This window comes from Berkeleyomyces rouxiae, assembly GCF_048999995.1.
Source record: "Berkeleyomyces rouxiae strain 22BRR77 chromosome Unknown BrBRR77_ptg000011l, whole genome shotgun sequence".
In the NCBI taxonomy this organism is placed as follows: domain Eukaryota; kingdom Fungi; phylum Ascomycota; class Sordariomycetes; order Microascales; family Ceratocystidaceae; genus Berkeleyomyces; species Berkeleyomyces rouxiae.
The window spans coordinates 815,860-832,737 of NW_027396501.1; the positions used below are offsets into that span (position 1 = coordinate 815,860).

Genomic DNA, 16,878 nt, shown 5'->3' on the forward strand with positions numbered 1-16,878 from the left:
AAGGGCAACATTTATCTTGTCTGAGGCCGTTTTTGTCGTTTCCGTCCCAGTTCAAGAGCTGGCCGCAAAGAGTGCCTTGCTCAGAGCGCACGCGCGTACCGCATGGAGCATGCTTTTCGTATCTGCTCCCTTATAGCAACCGGCCAGATACCTCAGGCTGTTCGCCACTCGGTTGATGCCCGCGGTCACGTGCGCGATGTGCTTGTCGAAGAGAAGTTTGGCGTCTAGATGCAGCCCCAGCCATCGCATCGAGGCATTAGCCGGGGTGGGTTCAATCGTGCCTAGACCCTCCACTGTGACGGACGGATTTCCTGCGACCTTTCTTCTGCCCTTGACGTGCAGCAGTGTTGACTTTCCGGGGTCGATCTCCAGTCCATTGTTGGCCGTCCACCTCAACACTTCCCTCATGAGAATTTGGATGACTTCGCAGTTTTTGCTAAAAGCAGGACCACTAACCACCAGAGACCCATCGTCTGCGTATCCGAGAAGTGCGGGGTTTTTCTTGTACAATGGGGCCATGAAGAGCATGTACAGCACTGGCGAGACCGGCGAGCCTTGCGGGAGGGAACCTCCTACAAGGGTTGTGGCGACGCCTCCTTCGGTGCGCATGCTTGCAGCCCTATCTTCCATGAAGCTTCTGACCCATCGGCATAGCTTCGTTGGCCAGCGGTTCTCAATCAGGCGGTGCTCCATTCTCGCTGGGTCAACTGCATCAAAAGCTCCCTTGATGTCGAATGTGAAAATTGAGGTGACCTTTTTCCAATCCTGGGCGTCCTCGATTCTTCCACGGAGCTCAATGAGCATGTCGGTAACAGCCCTTTTTGGCACGGCGCAGATGTAGTTTCTCGGGATGGTTTCTCTCTCTATCGACTCTTCCGCGAGCCGCCTAGCCACTGCTCTCTCGAGGCCTTTGCCCAGAGTGGGGAGAAGTGAGATTAGGCGATACGAGCGTGGTGCTTGGCGTGGGCGTCCTGGCTTCGGTATTGCCACGAGGTCGGCTTTCTTGAATGTGCTCGGGTGATGTCCGCTGTCTAGGCATAGGTTATATAGTCCCGTTATCAGATTACCTAGAGGTTTCCACGCCCTTTTCCATACCTCGTTGGGGATGCGGTCCGCTCCCGGCGCAGTGTTCGCAGGTTTCCAGATGGCAGCCTTCACCTCGTCCGAAGACAGAGGGGGCCACTCAATTGCGTCGGGGTTGGGCTCCTGAAACCGCCATTCTGAGCCTGTGTGTGGCTTAGTATGGGTTTCGAGAAGGAGAGCCACGGATTCTGCTGTGCAGGTCGTCTTCGTACCGTCTGGTCTCTGCAACAGTGGAATACGTCTGTCGGTCTTGTCGTTGGCCCATTTGATCGCGCGGAATACATCTCTCGTTTCGTTGAATCCGTTGATGATCTTACTCATGAGGGCCCTCTTGGCCTGGACGACCGCCCATTGCATTGCCTTTTGCTCCTTGACGTATGCCGCTCGCAATGTGAGGTCTCCTAGTCTTTCTCGAGTTTTGTCGCGTGCCTCCCTCATCCTGGCGTTGCACCGTTTGCAATTTTCGTTCCACCATGGTTTGAGGTCGGTGTTGGGTGGTGTTTTCGGTGTCGACACATCCAGTGCCCTTCCCACTGCTGCGACTAGTCTCCCGGCAAGGTCGTCCGCTCTGTCTGCTCCGCTTCCGCTACCGGTGAGCAGCCACTCCAGGCCGCTGTTCTCTCTTGCGCACTCCGCCACGAAACGTTCTATATCCATCTTCCCTAGTCTCCACCTTGCCTCTGGTCGTTTTCGAGACGCTCTCGCTTCTATCTCTAGCTCGAGTATCTCGTGGTCGCTTGTGCTTCCGGGAACAACTTTCATGCGGGTCTCCCATTTCACTACCGCCGCGTGCGGCACCACGACCAGATCTATCACCCTCCCGGCTCTGTGCGTTGGTTCGTCTCTCTGGTTCAGCACAGTCAGCCCTTGGTCAGTCAGCCAATTTTCCAGGGTCATCCCGTCGTTGTTTTCTTTGTCGTTGGCGTCCCATGTACCGTGGTGGGCGTTGAAGTCTCCCAATGCAACCCATGCGTGTTCTTTTTCTGTACACATCAGTTCTTGCAATCCCTCACCGGCTCGCAAGCACCTCTCTGGCGCATTGTACACTCCCAAAAGCCGAAGCACGCCCTTTGTCGTCTTGATGCGGATTGGACACAGGTCCGGGTGGGCCTGATTTGTTTCAAGTGTCTCGATGTCTTTCCGCACGTAGGCGATGCTCCGTGGTCGATCCAACCATCCTTCTCTCGGGCTATGCAGAGTGAATTCTGGGTGGAACTTCGTTTTGTCCTTACGCGGTCCAATCCAGGGCTCCTGCACAAACACGACGTCTACCCGTTGCCTGACGGCTTCGCGTAGAGTCAGTTCATGGTTAGGTCCCCCTCTTCCCACGTTGACGTTCCATACTGTTAGGTGTCCTAACATTCATCTCGCTGGGAGCGTTCTCGGATGACCTCGGGCCGCGGAGTCGGCTGCTCCGCCGGGGAAAGTCTCTTTCTCTTGCGAGCCTGGTTGTCGTCCTGGGGGTTGGCTGGCGTGTTTTCCGTTGGCTTTGGGGTCGTGCGATTCGGGCGAGTGCCTCGCTTGCAAGCGGGGTCCCCTGCCGAATGGTCCGGAGCCTTGCACACGATGCATGCGGCGCGGGATCCAGCGTGTTGCCCCTCTCTGTGGTCTGCGCTCCCGCACAGGCGGCACCGTGGCTTTTCTTTGCACCCCGCTGTCGGGTGTGTCGCCCAGCAGGTACGGCACAGCGGCAGTGAGGGGGTCCGGCACTTCTTGACCGTGGCCGGGTTTGAGCTCCCCTCGAATTTCACACTGTTGGGGAGGGTCTGGCCCTCGGGTAGGTCCACTGCAATACGGAGTGTGGCGTCCATGTACTTCTCGGTTTCGAATTGCCACTTGATGGATTTCACTTCTCCACCGGTTTGCTCCGTTATCTGTCCGATGAACCATTCTTCGTTCTTCTTAGTCACCGGTCCGTTCTCGCCTACGATATAGAAGTCTGATAGGCCAGTGATGCGTGCATGCGTCCATCTTTTGTCAATTTCGCACGCTTTCGCCCCACACGCTTCCTTGACGCAGTTCAGCTTCTCGGCTGACACCGCACCCTTGGTCGTGTAGAACGCCCAGCCCGAGTTCACCTTCTTGATCTGGATCTCGGCGGGCTTGCCGCCAAGGACCTTGGCGATCTCGTTGCTGGCGTCCGCTTCATTTGCGGCCGCTGGTCCTCGGACAAAAACTCGCACTTTTTTCTCTTCCTCTGTTGTCGTTGTCTTTGTCTTGGGCTTGGGGGCAGTCTTTTTTTTCAGGGTGACTGCTTGTCCCTTGCCACCGTCGGCCTCTGCCGCGGTGCTTGCGTAGCTCCTGTTGTTGTTGTTGTTGTTCGTGTAACCCGGTGTGGGCTTCGGGGCTTTGGCAGACCCTTGCTTGTCGTTCTTAGGGTTGCCTGAAGGGGCAGGGGTAGTGCCACCTTGGAGCTTCTGGAGCATAGCTCTGAACTCCTGGGACACGTGTCCTGCCTGCTTCCTCACGTTCGCGTCGCCTTTAGCCATGGCGACGGCTTCGTTGCACATTTCGGGGATCTTTTCTGCGAGCCAGAGGTACGCCTCAGCGCGCAGTTCTATCTTCTTCATCTCTCCCGCGATGTGCTTTCTGGCCATGGCGAGATTGCGGTCTTTCTCGGTGGCCGCCCCACGCTTCTCGTTCTCCTTGGGGGTGTTGGACGGTGTCGAGCCCTCATTCTTCTCGATTTGTTCGTCGGGCTTGTCGACAATCATCAGCTCCATTGACGAGCTGGTCGGAGTCTCTTGCTGGGCGTCGTCGGTCTCGGTTTCTGGCTGGACGTCGTTCGTGTTGACCATCTCAATGTCGACCTCCGTGTGCGCGTCCGTTGCGCTGATCGTGGGCTGGTCTTTCGCGGGTCGCGCCACCTGGGCGCTTCCTGGTGCATCATCGCACTCCATTTCTGGATAAGGGGATTGTTCTCGATTGATTCTTGTAAGTCTGTGGTCGTTTCGCTGATTGACTGTTACCAGTATGGTGGTTCTCGCGAAAGTTGTGGTAGCGGAATCCAAGCGCCATAGTTTAGGAAGAGTATAAATAGAACAACAACAGCAACAACAACAACAACAAGAATTCTCAACAGGCTTCGATGGCGCAGTGGTAGCGCAGTGGTCTCATATTCATGAGGAGTCTGATCATTCCAATCGTCTGAAGTGTAAAATGCCATCCAAAGGTCGTGAGTTCGACCCTCACTCGGAGCATGTATTTTTGCCGATGACAATGTCATCGTAACTTTTGTTGTCTTGCGCTCGTTTGTCAACCTTCCCTCCTACAACCCTCGGGGGGGGTACCTTTGAGGTCGGCCTCCCCCCCCTCGAGCCTAGGCTGAGGGTCTCACGAGGACAGCAACACGATCCCAATGCTGCTGCCATTCTCGTCTCCACCAGACTTCTGGAGGCTCATCTGGCCGTGGGAATCAATCAATCAATCCGAAGAGCTTCTCATCAACATTTTCCTCGATTTTCAGAGGGCACCTTCGACATTTTGACCAAGCTAACAGCTACCATTATTGCAAACTACTTTACTTTATTTTCGCCCCCGACAGGTCCTGTCATCCCTAAGATGATCGCGTCCGTCCACGCGCCCGCGCCCGCCGCGCCCGCGTCCGCGCCTCCGTCATTGACGTACGCGCAGGCCACCTCGCCCACCACTGTCCCCTCCTCCGCGTTGTTCTCGCCGAACCTCGCCGGCCAGGCCCCTCAGGGGCTCCCCTCTTCCGTCGCGCGCGTCGCGACAGGCGCAAAACGCGTCAGGAGCGAAGACGCGCCCCTCCCCCAAGAGGCTCACTACGCTCCCATCTCGCTCCCGGTCGGTCGCTTCCAGGCCCTGGCCGACAAGATCCGCACCAAGCAGGATGCGGAAGCGGCCGCGAGAGATCGCTTGGCCAGCATCTTCTTGACAATGGCCGACAACTGCCTGGCCTCCATGGCCCCCCACGCGGAGGCCTTCGCGTCTACCCGCCAGATCGTTAACGACCTGGCCTCAATCCTGGAGAACGGCCTGGTGGCCGTGATGACAGGCTCACCCCTCGCGCCCCCCACGGGCGCTGCCACAAACACCTCTCTCCCCCCGGCCGCACAGCCCGTGCCACCCGCCCCTAACACGGCCCCGGCCCCGGCCCCGGCTCCATCAAAGGCCCAGCCTGCACACCACCCCTCTGCTGCTGCTCCTGCAGCGCCCACCGAGTCCTCGGACAAGGAATCCTGGAGCACAGTCGCCCGCAAGGGCAAAAAAGCATCCAAGGCCACCCAACCCGCCGCCCCCTCGACCGGAGCCCCAAAGGCCAAACAGGGCAATCCCAGCTCAGCCCCCAAGACCGCCCCCACCGACAACCGCCTTTTCGTGGTTGTGCCAACCGACTCCCCCCTCCGGAAGCTTTCGCCGGCCTACATCGTAACGAAGGCCAACGCGGGCATCCCCCGCGGTGAGGGCGCAGGCACCGCCACTGCCACCAAGACGGGCTTCGCCTTGACAGCCGTACGCGACGTCGGCAAATTCCTCAGCCACGCTGAGCGCATCCGCGCCAACCTGACTGCGGAGAAGGTTCACAAGAGGGATGCTTGGTCCAAGTACATCGTACACGGACTGCCCACCTCGATCACGGTCGAGGACCCCAAGACCCCCGGCGCCGTGATGCTCCACCGGGTCACCCTAGACGATGTCCGTCAGGATATCGAACAGGCCTTTGGTGTCGGCTCCGCCAGCGCCACGCTGTCGAAGTACGTTGGCAAGGCAGGCGTGCCCACCTTCCGCGCCCACATCGCCTTCCACGAAGGCCTGGTGTCCCCGTCCGCGGTTCCCCGCCGCGTAGCGACACTTGGAGAGCTGCACATGGTCTCCGCAGACAACACCCTGGAGCGCTTCCCGTTCTGCACACGCTGCCGGGTCCGCCACTTTGACCGCAAATGCCCGGCCGATACCGAGACGCAGTCGTCCACCCCGGCTGCCGCCGCCCAGGGAGACAAGACCCCGTCCCCAGCGCCCTCCCAGGCGCCTTCCACGGCCGTCACCTCGGCCCCCCCGGCCCGGCCGTCGTCACAGACGAAGAGCCCTTCAAGCTCCCAGGCTTCTCCCTCCCCTGCCTCCTCGGCGCCCAGCCAGCCATCGACCGCCCCATCACAGGCCGCCCAGCTGCAACCCTCCCCCCTGCCCACCTCCAGCGTGTCCCCTGAAACACGGGATTCAATGCAGGTAGACGACAATGACGAGGAACTTCTGTAAATGTTAGGACACCCTAACGACACAGTATTGCAAATGATTTCTGCGAATGTGCAAAGGTCCTGGACCTGTGCACAGTCGTTGCTACACAAGGCGCATGAAGACCAGGTGGATGTGGTCTGCCTCCAAGAGGCCCCGTCTAGCGCAGACCCGGGGAACAGAACGTTCCCTAGGCACCCCTCCTATCAGGTAATAGTCCCGGAGGGTAACTGGCGCTCGAATCCCCGAGTCGCCACATACATTTCGACAAAAAGACACGGGCTTCGCTTCCAAAAGGCCTACATGAGGGAAGAACACCAGGATGTCATCATTGTGGAGGTCCTAATCGGGGGGCACACGTACAGCATCGTAAACCTTTACAATGCCGGGACAGGTTCGGCTAGGACAGGGGAGGCGCTTCGTCTTCTGACCAGCATGCAGCCAGGACCGCGGTCTGTGGTAGTGGGCGACTTCAACCTCCACCACAGTGCCTGGGACCCCCGATGCGCCACGGACGACAACGACGCCGAGCTCCTACTGGCCTGGATGGAAGAGCGAGCCCTTCTGCTGGGCAACGCGGATGGGGAGCCAACCCACGAGTCAGGGAGTGTCATAGACCTTACCATAATGTCGTCGCCTCTTTTTGTCACCGGGGCGAGCGTGGAGCTACGGGACGATCTGACATGCGGAAGTGACCACTTCCCGCTCTTGGTGTCCATCCCGCTGCCAGGGCACACAGTGGTCCCGAGCCCCGCAGGGCGCTTCCTCATGGATAAGCTTGACAAAAAGAAGTTCGACGCGGCATGCAAGGCCGGCGCGGCTCGCCTGGACGACCTTGTGAGAGAGTACCGGAGGTCAGACGGCCAGATCCCGGAAAAAAAGCACATTGACGACTTCGCGAGACTGCTACAGGATGTGATCCTGGACGCCCTGGTCGCATCAACGCCCAAGTCTCTGGGCAAGGCCAAGAGCTTCCCATGGTGGAACAAGGAGTGCAGCGTCGCGCGTGCGGAGCAAAGCGCAGCGCGGAACAGGGTGGAAAAGGCAACGACACAGGCCGCAGCACAAGAGGCCAGGACCGAACGCCGCGAAGCCAAGAAGCGCCTCAGGCGCGCACTCAGGAGCGCGGCTCGGGCTTTCTACGCCGACCTGCTGGCGAAGGTCACTGATACCCGAGACCTCTTCCGTATCGTGAAATGGAGGACGAAAGCTCCGCACCGCCACTCCCCAGCACTATCGCCGGCGGACGGAGCGGAGGCCACGGTGCAAGACACCACGGAAAAGATCGCTCTCCTTCGCAGCGTGCACATGCCTTCCGCCCGGCCAGGGGACATCGAATCCCCCGCCCTGCAGGTGGAACCGAGGACCCTGGGCTCCAAGGACGGAAGCCCCGCCGACACGCGCCCGAATCACCAGAGACGAGGTGGAAGCTGCTCTTTGGAGGCTGCGCAACACTGCCCCCGGCCCGGACGGCCTCTCGAACAACGTCCTGAAACTGGCCTGGCCCTCCCTCAAGCGGCAGGTCACCCATTTGTTCAACGCAAGCTTCTTCTGGGGCCACCACCCTGCCTCCTTCAAAGAGGCCAAGGTGATCGCCCTGCCAAAGCCCAACAAGAAGGATCGCTCGTCGTCACGGGCCTACCGGCTGATCTCGCTGCTCCCGACCCTGGCTAAGTGCTTGGAAAGGATCGTCGCCCGCCGTCTCTCGTGCTGGGCGCTGGAGGCAGGTCACATCCAAGACAACTACGCCGGTGCGGTTCCGGGACGCAGCGCCGAGGACATGTGCCTACGCCTGGCGCACTCTCTCGAGCGCAAAGCCGACCTCAGGGGTGAGTCTTCGGTCCTCACCTTTGATATCAAGGGGGCCTTCGACGCCGTGCATCCGAACCGCATGGTCAAACGACTGGCGGACCTGGGGTGCCCGGCTGGAACATGTCGATGGGTGTCCTCGTTCCTTGCGGGCAGGTGGGCTTCCCTAACCTTAGACGGCGTCTCCGACGCTCTCCAGCCAACAGGTGGCAGCCTCCCACAGGGCTCGCCCATCTCCCCAATCTTGTTCATGCTGTTCATGTCGCCGCTGTTCAAGATGCCACTCCCCTGCACTCTCCGTGGGTACGCTGACGACGGTTGCCTAGTCAACTCAGACTCGTCCCTCGAAGGCAGCTGCTCGGTTCTCTCCCGCTCTCTGGAGCTCGTTGACAGCTGGTGCACGGACAACGGCATGGCGCTCGACCTGACGAAGTCCGAACTACTGCACGTGACGCGCAAGCGTCATGGACAAAACCCAAGCCTGCGACTCCCCGACGGCTCTACGCTGGAGGCGGTCAGCCCTCGCGAGACCCTGCGCTGGCTTGGCGTGCGCTGGTCACGAAACCTCTCCTTCGTGCCACACATCCGAGACGTGGCACAGAGGACGGCACCGGCCATTCGCGGCATCCAGATTCTGTCCGGGTGCTGGAAAGGCGCCCCGATCAAGGGCGCCCTCACGGCGGTCCGCGCATGCGTGGTTGCCAAGCTGTCTTACGCTGCGGCCACATGGTGGCGCCCAACCCCGCCCAACGCTCCGCTAAGCCACGGGTTACTGGGGGCCTCAAGGCTCCTCGACCGCACCGTCCGCAGAGGCCTCCGCGCCGCCCTGCCGCTATATTGCACCACACCCTGTGCAATATACAACCTCGCATCGGGCTTCCCTCCCATGCGCTATGCGCTGGACAACCTCCTTGGGTTGGCTGCTCTCAGAGTTGCGCTGGCCCCGCCAAACCACCCCCTAGGCTCCATAAGGCCTATGTGGGGCATACTGGGTGAGCTCAGGAGTATGCTCCCATACGAGCTGTCCACGAGCTTCCCGCCGCCGTGCAAGGGCAAGCTACCTTCGACCCGGGCCCCGATCCGGGGTGACAAAGAGGCTGCCGCTGCAGCACACCTCGCTCTGGTCCGCTCCTCCCCCCCCTCAGACCTGTGGCTATACACAGACGGCTCGAAGCTGAGTCCGAACAGGGTTAGCGCCGACTAGGTAATTATCCAGGGGGGACAGGTCCTGCTCTCGGGAAACCGCCCGGTCCCTTTCCGCGCCGAGGTGCACGACGCCGAAGTGCTAGCCATTACCGAGGCCATAACCACCGTCGACCTACGGGACAAACCGCGGTGCCGCAAAGTCTGGATCTATTCAGACAACATAGCAGCGGTGAGTAGACTCACGTCCCGGGACGTCAAGCCCGGAACCTCCGAGGAACATCTTCGGAGAGCCCAAACAATTTGCGCGGACTGGTTACGTCCCGACGCCAACCATCAGCGACCAAGACCGTGGCCAGATGGAGCCATTGAGGTGGAAGCGATCTGGGTTCCAGGCCACTCCGATGTCGTGGGCAACGAGCTCGCCGACAGACAAGCCAGGTGGGGCGCAGACATAATCACCACAAGGACAGGCATGTCACTCTCCTGGGCACGCAGTGAATTCCGCGCCCGGGTCACTACTGCATTTCGCACCTGGTGGGAGGCAGCGGGTCGCAACACCAGACCTCACCTGCGCCGCCCGGTGCAGGCCCCGAAGAAAGCTTGGACAAGTCTCCTTGACGAGACCGATCGCAACCTCGCCCGCGCGGTGCTGACAGCTTTGTCAGGACACGGCGACTTTGCGGCCTATCACCGCCGTTTCGAGCACGAGGACGCCGTGCTCTCCTGTCCCCTCTGCGGAGCCGACACGAGCCCGGAGCACATCTGGGTTTGCCACCACAACCCACAGCGGGTGTCCAGCAGCTTCTTTCAGAAGTTGATCGGTACCAAGCGCGGAGCCTGCTGGCTGGCCGCCAAAGCAGCCAAAGCCCCCACGACCCTGTTGGCTCACCGCCGCATGAGGCCGGACACGCGGGCGCAAGACGCGGCCCCTCCCGCGCTCCCTCTGCCACCTGGAGACGGCGTACCCTCGGGGTCTCCCCCTTAGCGCGTTTGCGCTGCCATCACCTCCTTTTTCCTACTTGTTTCTCTCTTTGTTTGTACTTCCCTTTGTTGTTTCCTTTGTTTTTGTTTTTATGTTTTGCCTGCATCAGCGGCGAGGCCAGGACTCTAGGCCAGGTTTGGGGCCACACAAGCAAAGGACAGCCTCTGGGCTGGGCGGGTGGACACACTTTAGTCATTACACTTTGTGCGGGGGGTTTCTGTATGCATGGTTTGGATTTTAGGTTTCTGTTTCTGTATGTAATTTCTGGTACTACTTGTAGTCCCCTGTCGTATGCCGAGAATACCTCGCGAGTAGACAGGTAAATAAAGAATCAATCAATCAAGCCATTCTCGTCTCTTCAACATGACAACGAGCTGCGAAGCCAGAGTCCGCTTTCTCCCAACTTTGAGGGATTTCCTCGCCGTCGACTCGCCCCCTTTTCACGACACCCTCCTCGCGATCGCCGGCCCTTCATCGCCGCCACACACACCAACTCGTGGATCCATCTTTGCAACTCGGGACTGTCCATTTGAAGGTTCAGACAGTCCATCACCTTCTTTTCTTTTTCTTTTGTCTTTCCTTTGTCCTGCTGTGGCACTCGGGGACTGCATCGGGCCTCAGCCATGGTTCGGTGCGGCGGCCACTTCGAAAAGCGGAAGGATACGCTCCTAGTCTCCGGAGGCTCACCTGGTATGGTTTTTCACCCGCTCAACGACTCGGGTTTTCCCATGCCACGCTGGTTGTGATGGTCGACTTTGTGTCTGGCCACGTTTCTCGGTCGAACGAATGTTGGTGGGGATGGTCAACTTTTGGTGGGGGTTAGGGTTTATCTGGGGAAATTGTTTTTTTTTTTTTTTTTCTTTTGTTACTTGTTTCCTTGTCGCATGCAGAATTCCATTTACTGGTTGTCCTACGCTCGCGCGGGGGTCGAAGGGCCCCGATGACCAAGGTCTTCTCATGTTTGGCAGGCCCGAGAGGGCCTGTGTCCGCCTCACGGCGGACCGTGTAATGCTTTTCATGTAGCTTAGTCACGTTAAATAAAGTCAAGTCAAGTCAAGTCAAGACAACAGGGTCGCCAAGGCCACGCAAGCGCGAGACATTTTCCAGATTGTCAAGTGGAGAACTAAACCGCCCGCTCGACCATCACCAGCGCTAGCGCCGGCGGAGGGTGCAGAAGCCACGGTGCAGGACACCACAGAGAAGATTGCACTTCTCCGCAGCGTGCATATGCCATCCTCTCGCCCGGGTGACTTGCCCCCTCCAGACTTGTCGCAAGCCCCAGTCGGGACCGAGCCGATCACGAAGCACGAGGTCAAAGCTGCTTTGTGGAAGCCTCAGAACACCGCGCCCGGTCTAGACAGCCTCTCCAACAACGCCCTGAAGCTAGTCTGGCCCGCTCTGGGGAAGCAGATCACTTATCTTTTCAAGGTCAGTTTTTCCTGGGGACTCCACCCTTCCCCCTTCAAGCAAGCGAAGGTGATTGCCCTCGCCAAGCCAAACAAGAAGGACCGGTCGTCGCCGCGTTCCTACCGGCTCATCTCGCTGCTGCCAACTCTGGCCAAGTGCTTGGAAAGGATTGTTGCCCGCCGACTCTCGCTCTGGGCCCTAGAGAAGGGACACATTGGGGACAACTACGCTGGGGCGGTGCCTGGGCGTAGCGCTGAAGACATGTGTCTGAGTCTAGTTGAGTCTCTAGAGTACTACATGGACCGCCAGATGGAATCCTCAGTCTTGACGTTCGATGTCAAAGGAGCTTTTGATGCAGTGCAGCCGCACCGCATGGTACAACGTCTGGTCGATCTGGATTGCCCGGCCGAGACATGCCGATGGGTGTCCTCGTTCCTCTCGGACCGCAAGGCCTCGTTGGTGCTCGATGGCGTTGACGATCTCCTTCAGCCCACAGGAGGGAGCCTACCCCAAGGCTCGCCAATTTCCCCCATCTTGTTCATGCTCTTCATGGCACCACTCTTCAGGATGGCCCTCCCGTGCTCCCTCCGCGGCTATGCGGACGACGGCTGCCTGGTCAGCTCAGGCTCGTCTCTGGCAGCCAACTGCTCGGTGCTGTCCCACACCCTCAACATTGTCAACAACTAGTGTGTGAGGAACGGCATGATGCTCGACCTTGCCAAGTCGGAACTCCTCCACGTGACGCGCAAGCGCCACGGCCAAAACCCGGGTCTTCTACTCCCCGATAGCGGCTCACTAGATGCCATAGACCCCAAGGATACCCTACGATGGCTCGGCGTGCGTTGGTCACGCAACCTGTCCTTCGTGCCGCACATCCACGACGTCGCCCAGAGGACGGTACCCACCATACGCGGCATTCAGATTCTGTCTGGTTGTTGGAAGGGGGCCCCGGTGAAAGGCGCCCTCACGGCAGTCCGCTCTTGTGTGGTGAACAAGCTCGCCTACGCCGCCGCCGTCTGGTGGAACCACGGAGCCGGGACAACTAGCCAACCCCGTGGGCTGAAGCGGGCCGTGGCACTCCTGGATCGCACAGTCCGCCGAGGTCTTCGTGCGGCACTCCCGCTATATTGCACAACCCCATGCGCTATATACAACCTAGCGTCCGGTTTCCCGCCAATGAGTTTTGTCCCGGACAGCTGCCTTGGTTCGGCCGGACTTAGGGCCACTCTCGCGCAGCCAAACCACCCGCTCGGAACGACAGCCACAAACTGGGGTAGAATAGGGAGGCTCAAGATGCTGCTCCCGCACAGCCTGGCCACAAACTACCCGGCCCCCTTCACGGGCGCGCCTGCATCATCTCGCCCCCATTTACAGGGTGACAAGAAGGCTGCAGCTGCGGCGCACCTAGCCTTGGTACGCTCCTCTTCCCCCTCGGACCTCTGGATATACACAGACGGATCCAAGCTGGGAGAGGGCCGGGTCGGCGCTGGGTGGGCGATCATTCGGGACGGGACAGTCCTGGACACGGGCAACTGCCCGATTCCTTTCCACGCCGAGGTTCATGACGCCGGGGTGATGGCCATTGCCAGAGCCCTGGAAAAAGTAGACTCGTGGGTGAAACCACAGTGCCGCAAGGTCTGGGTCTGCTCCGACAACCTCGCCGCGGTGTACCGCCTCACGACATGGGGCGCGAAGCCCGGAACCTCCGAAGAGCTTCTCCGGAGGGCCCAAACGATTTGCGCCGACTGGATTGGCCAAAGCCCTGACCACCCGGGTCCTAGACCGTGGCCAGATGGTGCCCCCGCTGTGGAAGTGATTTGGGTCCCGGGGCACTCCGACGTCTGGGGCAACGAGCTCGCGGACCGACAAGCCAAGATGGGCGCCGAGAGGGCCTACACGCCCGTAGGGATGTCCCTTTCCTGGGCCCGCAGCCATTTCCGCGCCCGCGTCACCACCGAGTTTCGCACCTGGTGGTCGAATGAAGGTTGTGCCAACGGACCGCACCTGAGCCGACCTCTCGAGGCTCATAAGAAGGCCTGGAAAACCCTTCTTGACGACACTGAGCGCAAGCTCGCCCGCGCTGTCCTGACAGCACTTTCTGGTCACGGAGACTACGCAGACTACCACCACCGTTTCAATTACTTGAACGCGGTGCTAACCTGCCCCCTCTGCGACGCTGAGACCACCCCGGAGCACATCTGGACCTGCCCCCGCAACCCTCAACGGATGGCTAAGGGCTTCTTCCAGAAGCTCATAGCCACCAAGAGTGGAGCCATCTGGCTGGCATCTAAAGCGGCCAAGAGTCCTCCGGTGCTTCCAGCACACCGCCGTGCGGTAACGGGAACGGACCTGCAGGAAGGGAACTCCCCAGTTCGCCCTCCGCCCGACCCTCCACCGCCTGGTCTGACCCTGTCCGGGGCAGCTTAGCCTCTGGGGCCCAATCTTTTTTCGCGCAACCGCGCTGCCAACCCTCTGGCGTAAATACGCCGCCAACCCCCCTTTTTTTTCTTATTTTGCACAAATATTTTTATCACTACATCAGCAGCAAAGCCAAAACTCTAAGCCAAATTTAGAGCCACACAAACAAAAGACAACCTCTGCGCTGGGCAGGTGGGAGATCTCCTGTCATTATACTTTGGATTGTGGGGTTTCTGTATGCATGGTTTTAGGTTTTGGTTTTTGTTTCTGTTATGTATTTTTCCTGGTACTAGAAATAGTCCCCTGTCGTATGTCGAGAATCCCTCGCGAGTAGACAGGTAAATAAAGACTTTCATCATCATCATCATCGTGGCGTTGTACAATCCTACAAGCATGCGGGGGAGGGGGGGAAGTGGGGGTAGATAGTGATCTCAATGAAATGACTTGGTTATGTATAAAATGCAAATCTACCTGAGTCTGCCCATCTCTCTCTCTCTCTCGCCTTCCCCAAACCTAGACTATCTACTCTCACGCATGCCTGCATGCAGAACGGCGAATTCACCTAATCACACAGGTTGTAAATCTTCTGGATGTCCTTGAGAATTTGCTCATGGTTGACATTTAGATCGGTGATGAGACCGTCCTCAAGCCCAAACACCCAGCCATGCACAATGGGGAATTTGTTGGCAGCGTATTGCTCCTGCACTGACGCAACTTTAATTACATTGCGGCACTGCTCAATGACGTTGAGCTCCACCAGGCGGTTATATCTTTGGGTCTCGTCGGTGATTTTGTCGAGCTCGGATTCGTACAGGCGGTAGACGTCACGAATGTTTCGCAGCCACGGGTTCAGAATGCCGAGGTTCTTGGGCGTCATAGCAGCCTTGACACCGCCACAGCCATAGTGGCCACACACGACAATGTGCTTAACCTCCAAATGCTTAACGGCGTATTCCAGCACGCTCATGGCATTCAGGTCGGTGCTGCACACCAGGTTGGCAATGTTGCGGTGGATAAAGGCCTCGCCGGGTTCCAGCCCAGTGATCTGCTCAGCAGGAATTCGAGAGTCGCTGCAGCTGATCCACAGGTACTCGGGGTTCTGGCCAGCTGCCAGCTTTTTGAAAAACGAGGGGTCGGCCTGTGCCTGCTTGGCCGCCCACGCCTTGTTGTGGTCGAAGATGCGGTCGTGCGACGCCTGAAGATACTGGGAGCGCTCCTGGTCGGCCATTTTGTTGGATGGAGAAGAGAAAGAAGGGGAAGAGGAAGATGAGGAAGAGGAGCACGGGCGGTGTTGTAGAATGTGTGAAAGCGGCAGTCTAGCTGCAGCGGCGGAAGGCAGGCGGGATTGAGGAAAGACAACAAAGGATGAGGTGTGATTGGTTCGTGAGATTGCCGAGGAAAGAAAACGGGAGAGCGGTGGGGAAGGAGGGGGCATTATTTAAGTAAGTAGCAAGAGCGAACAGCCGGCGGGCCAAACGAAGAAACAAAGAGAACAAAGAGACGCCGATGGGCAAAACGGAGGTTTGGTTCTGGTGGTTCTGCTGTTGCTTGCTGGCTGTGTGCGTGCGGGGATGGGTGCTCGCAGCCAAAACGCCGTTGTAACCCGATCTTCAACAAAAATAAACGAGGGCGCCAGGCAGATCACTCACTAAGTGTAAGCGGGGTTGAGCTTCACACACGCGCTTGAACACCATGGAGCTCCTGTTGCTTTTTTTGTTGTTGATGTGCCGCTTTTTTGTTGGTGCTGAGTTGGTTTCTAGTGCGATTGACGCTCCTAGCCAGGGATAAGGGAGTTTGACTTGGCTGCGACAAAAAGATTCCGGTGTGTAGGTTTAGGCTTGTTTCCTGTCTCGTTATGCTTGCGCTTCTCCGTGCCTCTTTTTCATGGGCCGCCGTGCTTAAGTATGCGCCGCCTGAAGAGTCATCAATGCTGTTTGTCATGACTGACCTGGCTCTGGTTGTGCTAGGGTTAAGCGCAGGCCCCCGTGCCAAAAAGCACCACCCCACCAGCTACCAGCTTTGCCAATGAAAATGCACCCCACTAGCTACAGCCTGCCAATCAAACCTGTGCCTTGGCCTTTGAGACCCGCACATTCAGGGTTAGCAGCTCTCGTTTTTGCACATCTCACCAAAAAACCAAAGACTGGTCTAGACTTGACTCCATTTATATACGGGGACAAACGATTTGATTGGCCACCGCCGAGAAAAAGGACCCGGGATAACTATTCTCCAGAAAGATGGTGGGGTGGGACCCACTGCAATTGTTGAATAGACCGGAGCTTTCCTGTTACACAGACTCTGGATCACCAGCCCAGACTTTTTGCTGCTTGGACGCCGCAGTCTCTTTGACCATATAATCATGCGCCACATCATCTTCTATTTATGAAGCTAAATGCTTTGAGTGAGGTGGGAAGAAGTTGAAAATGTAACATCTCTGACTGGCAAAGACACCACCCAGCCTCGTTGCTTCAATCATCAATGTAATGAGTCACGTAGTTAGTGGGAGATGGGGAAACCGAGCCAAGGTGCCCTCAAAGGTGTGTGAATCGTATGTCTATTGCAAGTTCGGTTCCGGAACATCAGATAATATCAATAGATATCAGAAGTGCGTGCAAAGATCTGGTGTAGAAAGTATTTCTCTTTGTATTCAAGTCGAAACGATATGAAGACGATGATCTAGAAAGGAAGAGCTACCTATAGAAACATAGGAAACATGAAACATTTATGTTCGTAGAGAGACGGGCTTCCCCGGAGCGGTGAGGAAAGCAGAGTTTTCCGGTCCCTGACGTCATGATAGTTGCGTCGGCTGATGTAGATTCATGACTTTATTTTCCCAA

At 58.2% G+C, this 16,878-nt stretch overlaps 6 protein-coding genes across 6 annotated transcripts; 3 read left to right on the plus strand and 3 right to left on the minus strand.

Moving 5' to 3' along the window:
• Positions 1–51: 51 nt before the first annotated feature.
• BROUX77_007272 (uncharacterized protein) lies at positions 52–1,521 on the minus strand (the record flags this gene model as incomplete). The annotated part of the gene is made up of 2 exons (XM_073752349.1): positions 52–1,226; positions 1,296–1,521. 2 exons carry the CDS (start codon positions 1,519–1,521, stop codon positions 52–54), a joined length of 1,401 nt encoding a protein of 466 aa, XP_073602683.1.
• A 917-nt stretch (positions 1,522–2,438) lies between these two features.
• Positions 2,439–3,983, minus strand: BROUX77_007273 (uncharacterized protein; the record flags this gene model as incomplete). The annotated part of the gene is made up of 1 exon (XM_073752350.1): positions 2,439–3,983. The coding sequence occupies one exon, from the start codon at positions 3,981–3,983 to the stop codon at positions 2,439–2,441; it is 1,545 nt and encodes a 514-aa protein (XP_073602684.1).
• A 661-nt stretch (positions 3,984–4,644) lies between these two features.
• BROUX77_007274 (uncharacterized protein) lies at positions 4,645–6,303 on the plus strand (the record flags this gene model as incomplete). Its single annotated transcript, XM_073752351.1, has 1 exon — positions 4,645–6,303. One exon carries the CDS (start codon positions 4,645–4,647, stop codon positions 6,301–6,303), a length of 1,659 nt encoding a protein of 552 aa, XP_073602685.1.
• A 411-nt stretch (positions 6,304–6,714) lies between these two features.
• Positions 6,715–10,219, plus strand: BROUX77_007275 (uncharacterized protein; the record flags this gene model as incomplete). The annotated part of the gene is made up of 3 exons (XM_073752352.1): positions 6,715–7,470; positions 7,607–9,211; positions 9,293–10,219. The coding sequence occupies 3 exons, from the start codon at positions 6,715–6,717 to the stop codon at positions 10,217–10,219; spliced, it is 3,288 nt and encodes a 1,095-aa protein (XP_073602686.1).
• A 1,224-nt stretch (positions 10,220–11,443) lies between these two features.
• On the plus strand, positions 11,444–14,050 carry BROUX77_007276 (uncharacterized protein; the record flags this gene model as incomplete). The annotated part of the gene is made up of 2 exons (XM_073752354.1): positions 11,444–12,238; positions 12,311–14,050. 2 exons carry the CDS (start codon positions 11,444–11,446, stop codon positions 14,048–14,050), a joined length of 2,535 nt encoding a protein of 844 aa, XP_073602687.1.
• Positions 14,051–14,603: 553 nt separating this feature from the next.
• On the minus strand, positions 14,604–15,269 carry BROUX77_007277 (uncharacterized protein; the record flags this gene model as incomplete). The annotated part of the gene is made up of 1 exon (XM_073752355.1): positions 14,604–15,269. The coding sequence occupies one exon, from the start codon at positions 15,267–15,269 to the stop codon at positions 14,604–14,606; it is 666 nt and encodes a 221-aa protein (XP_073602688.1).
• Positions 15,270–16,878: the final 1,609 nt, after the last annotated feature.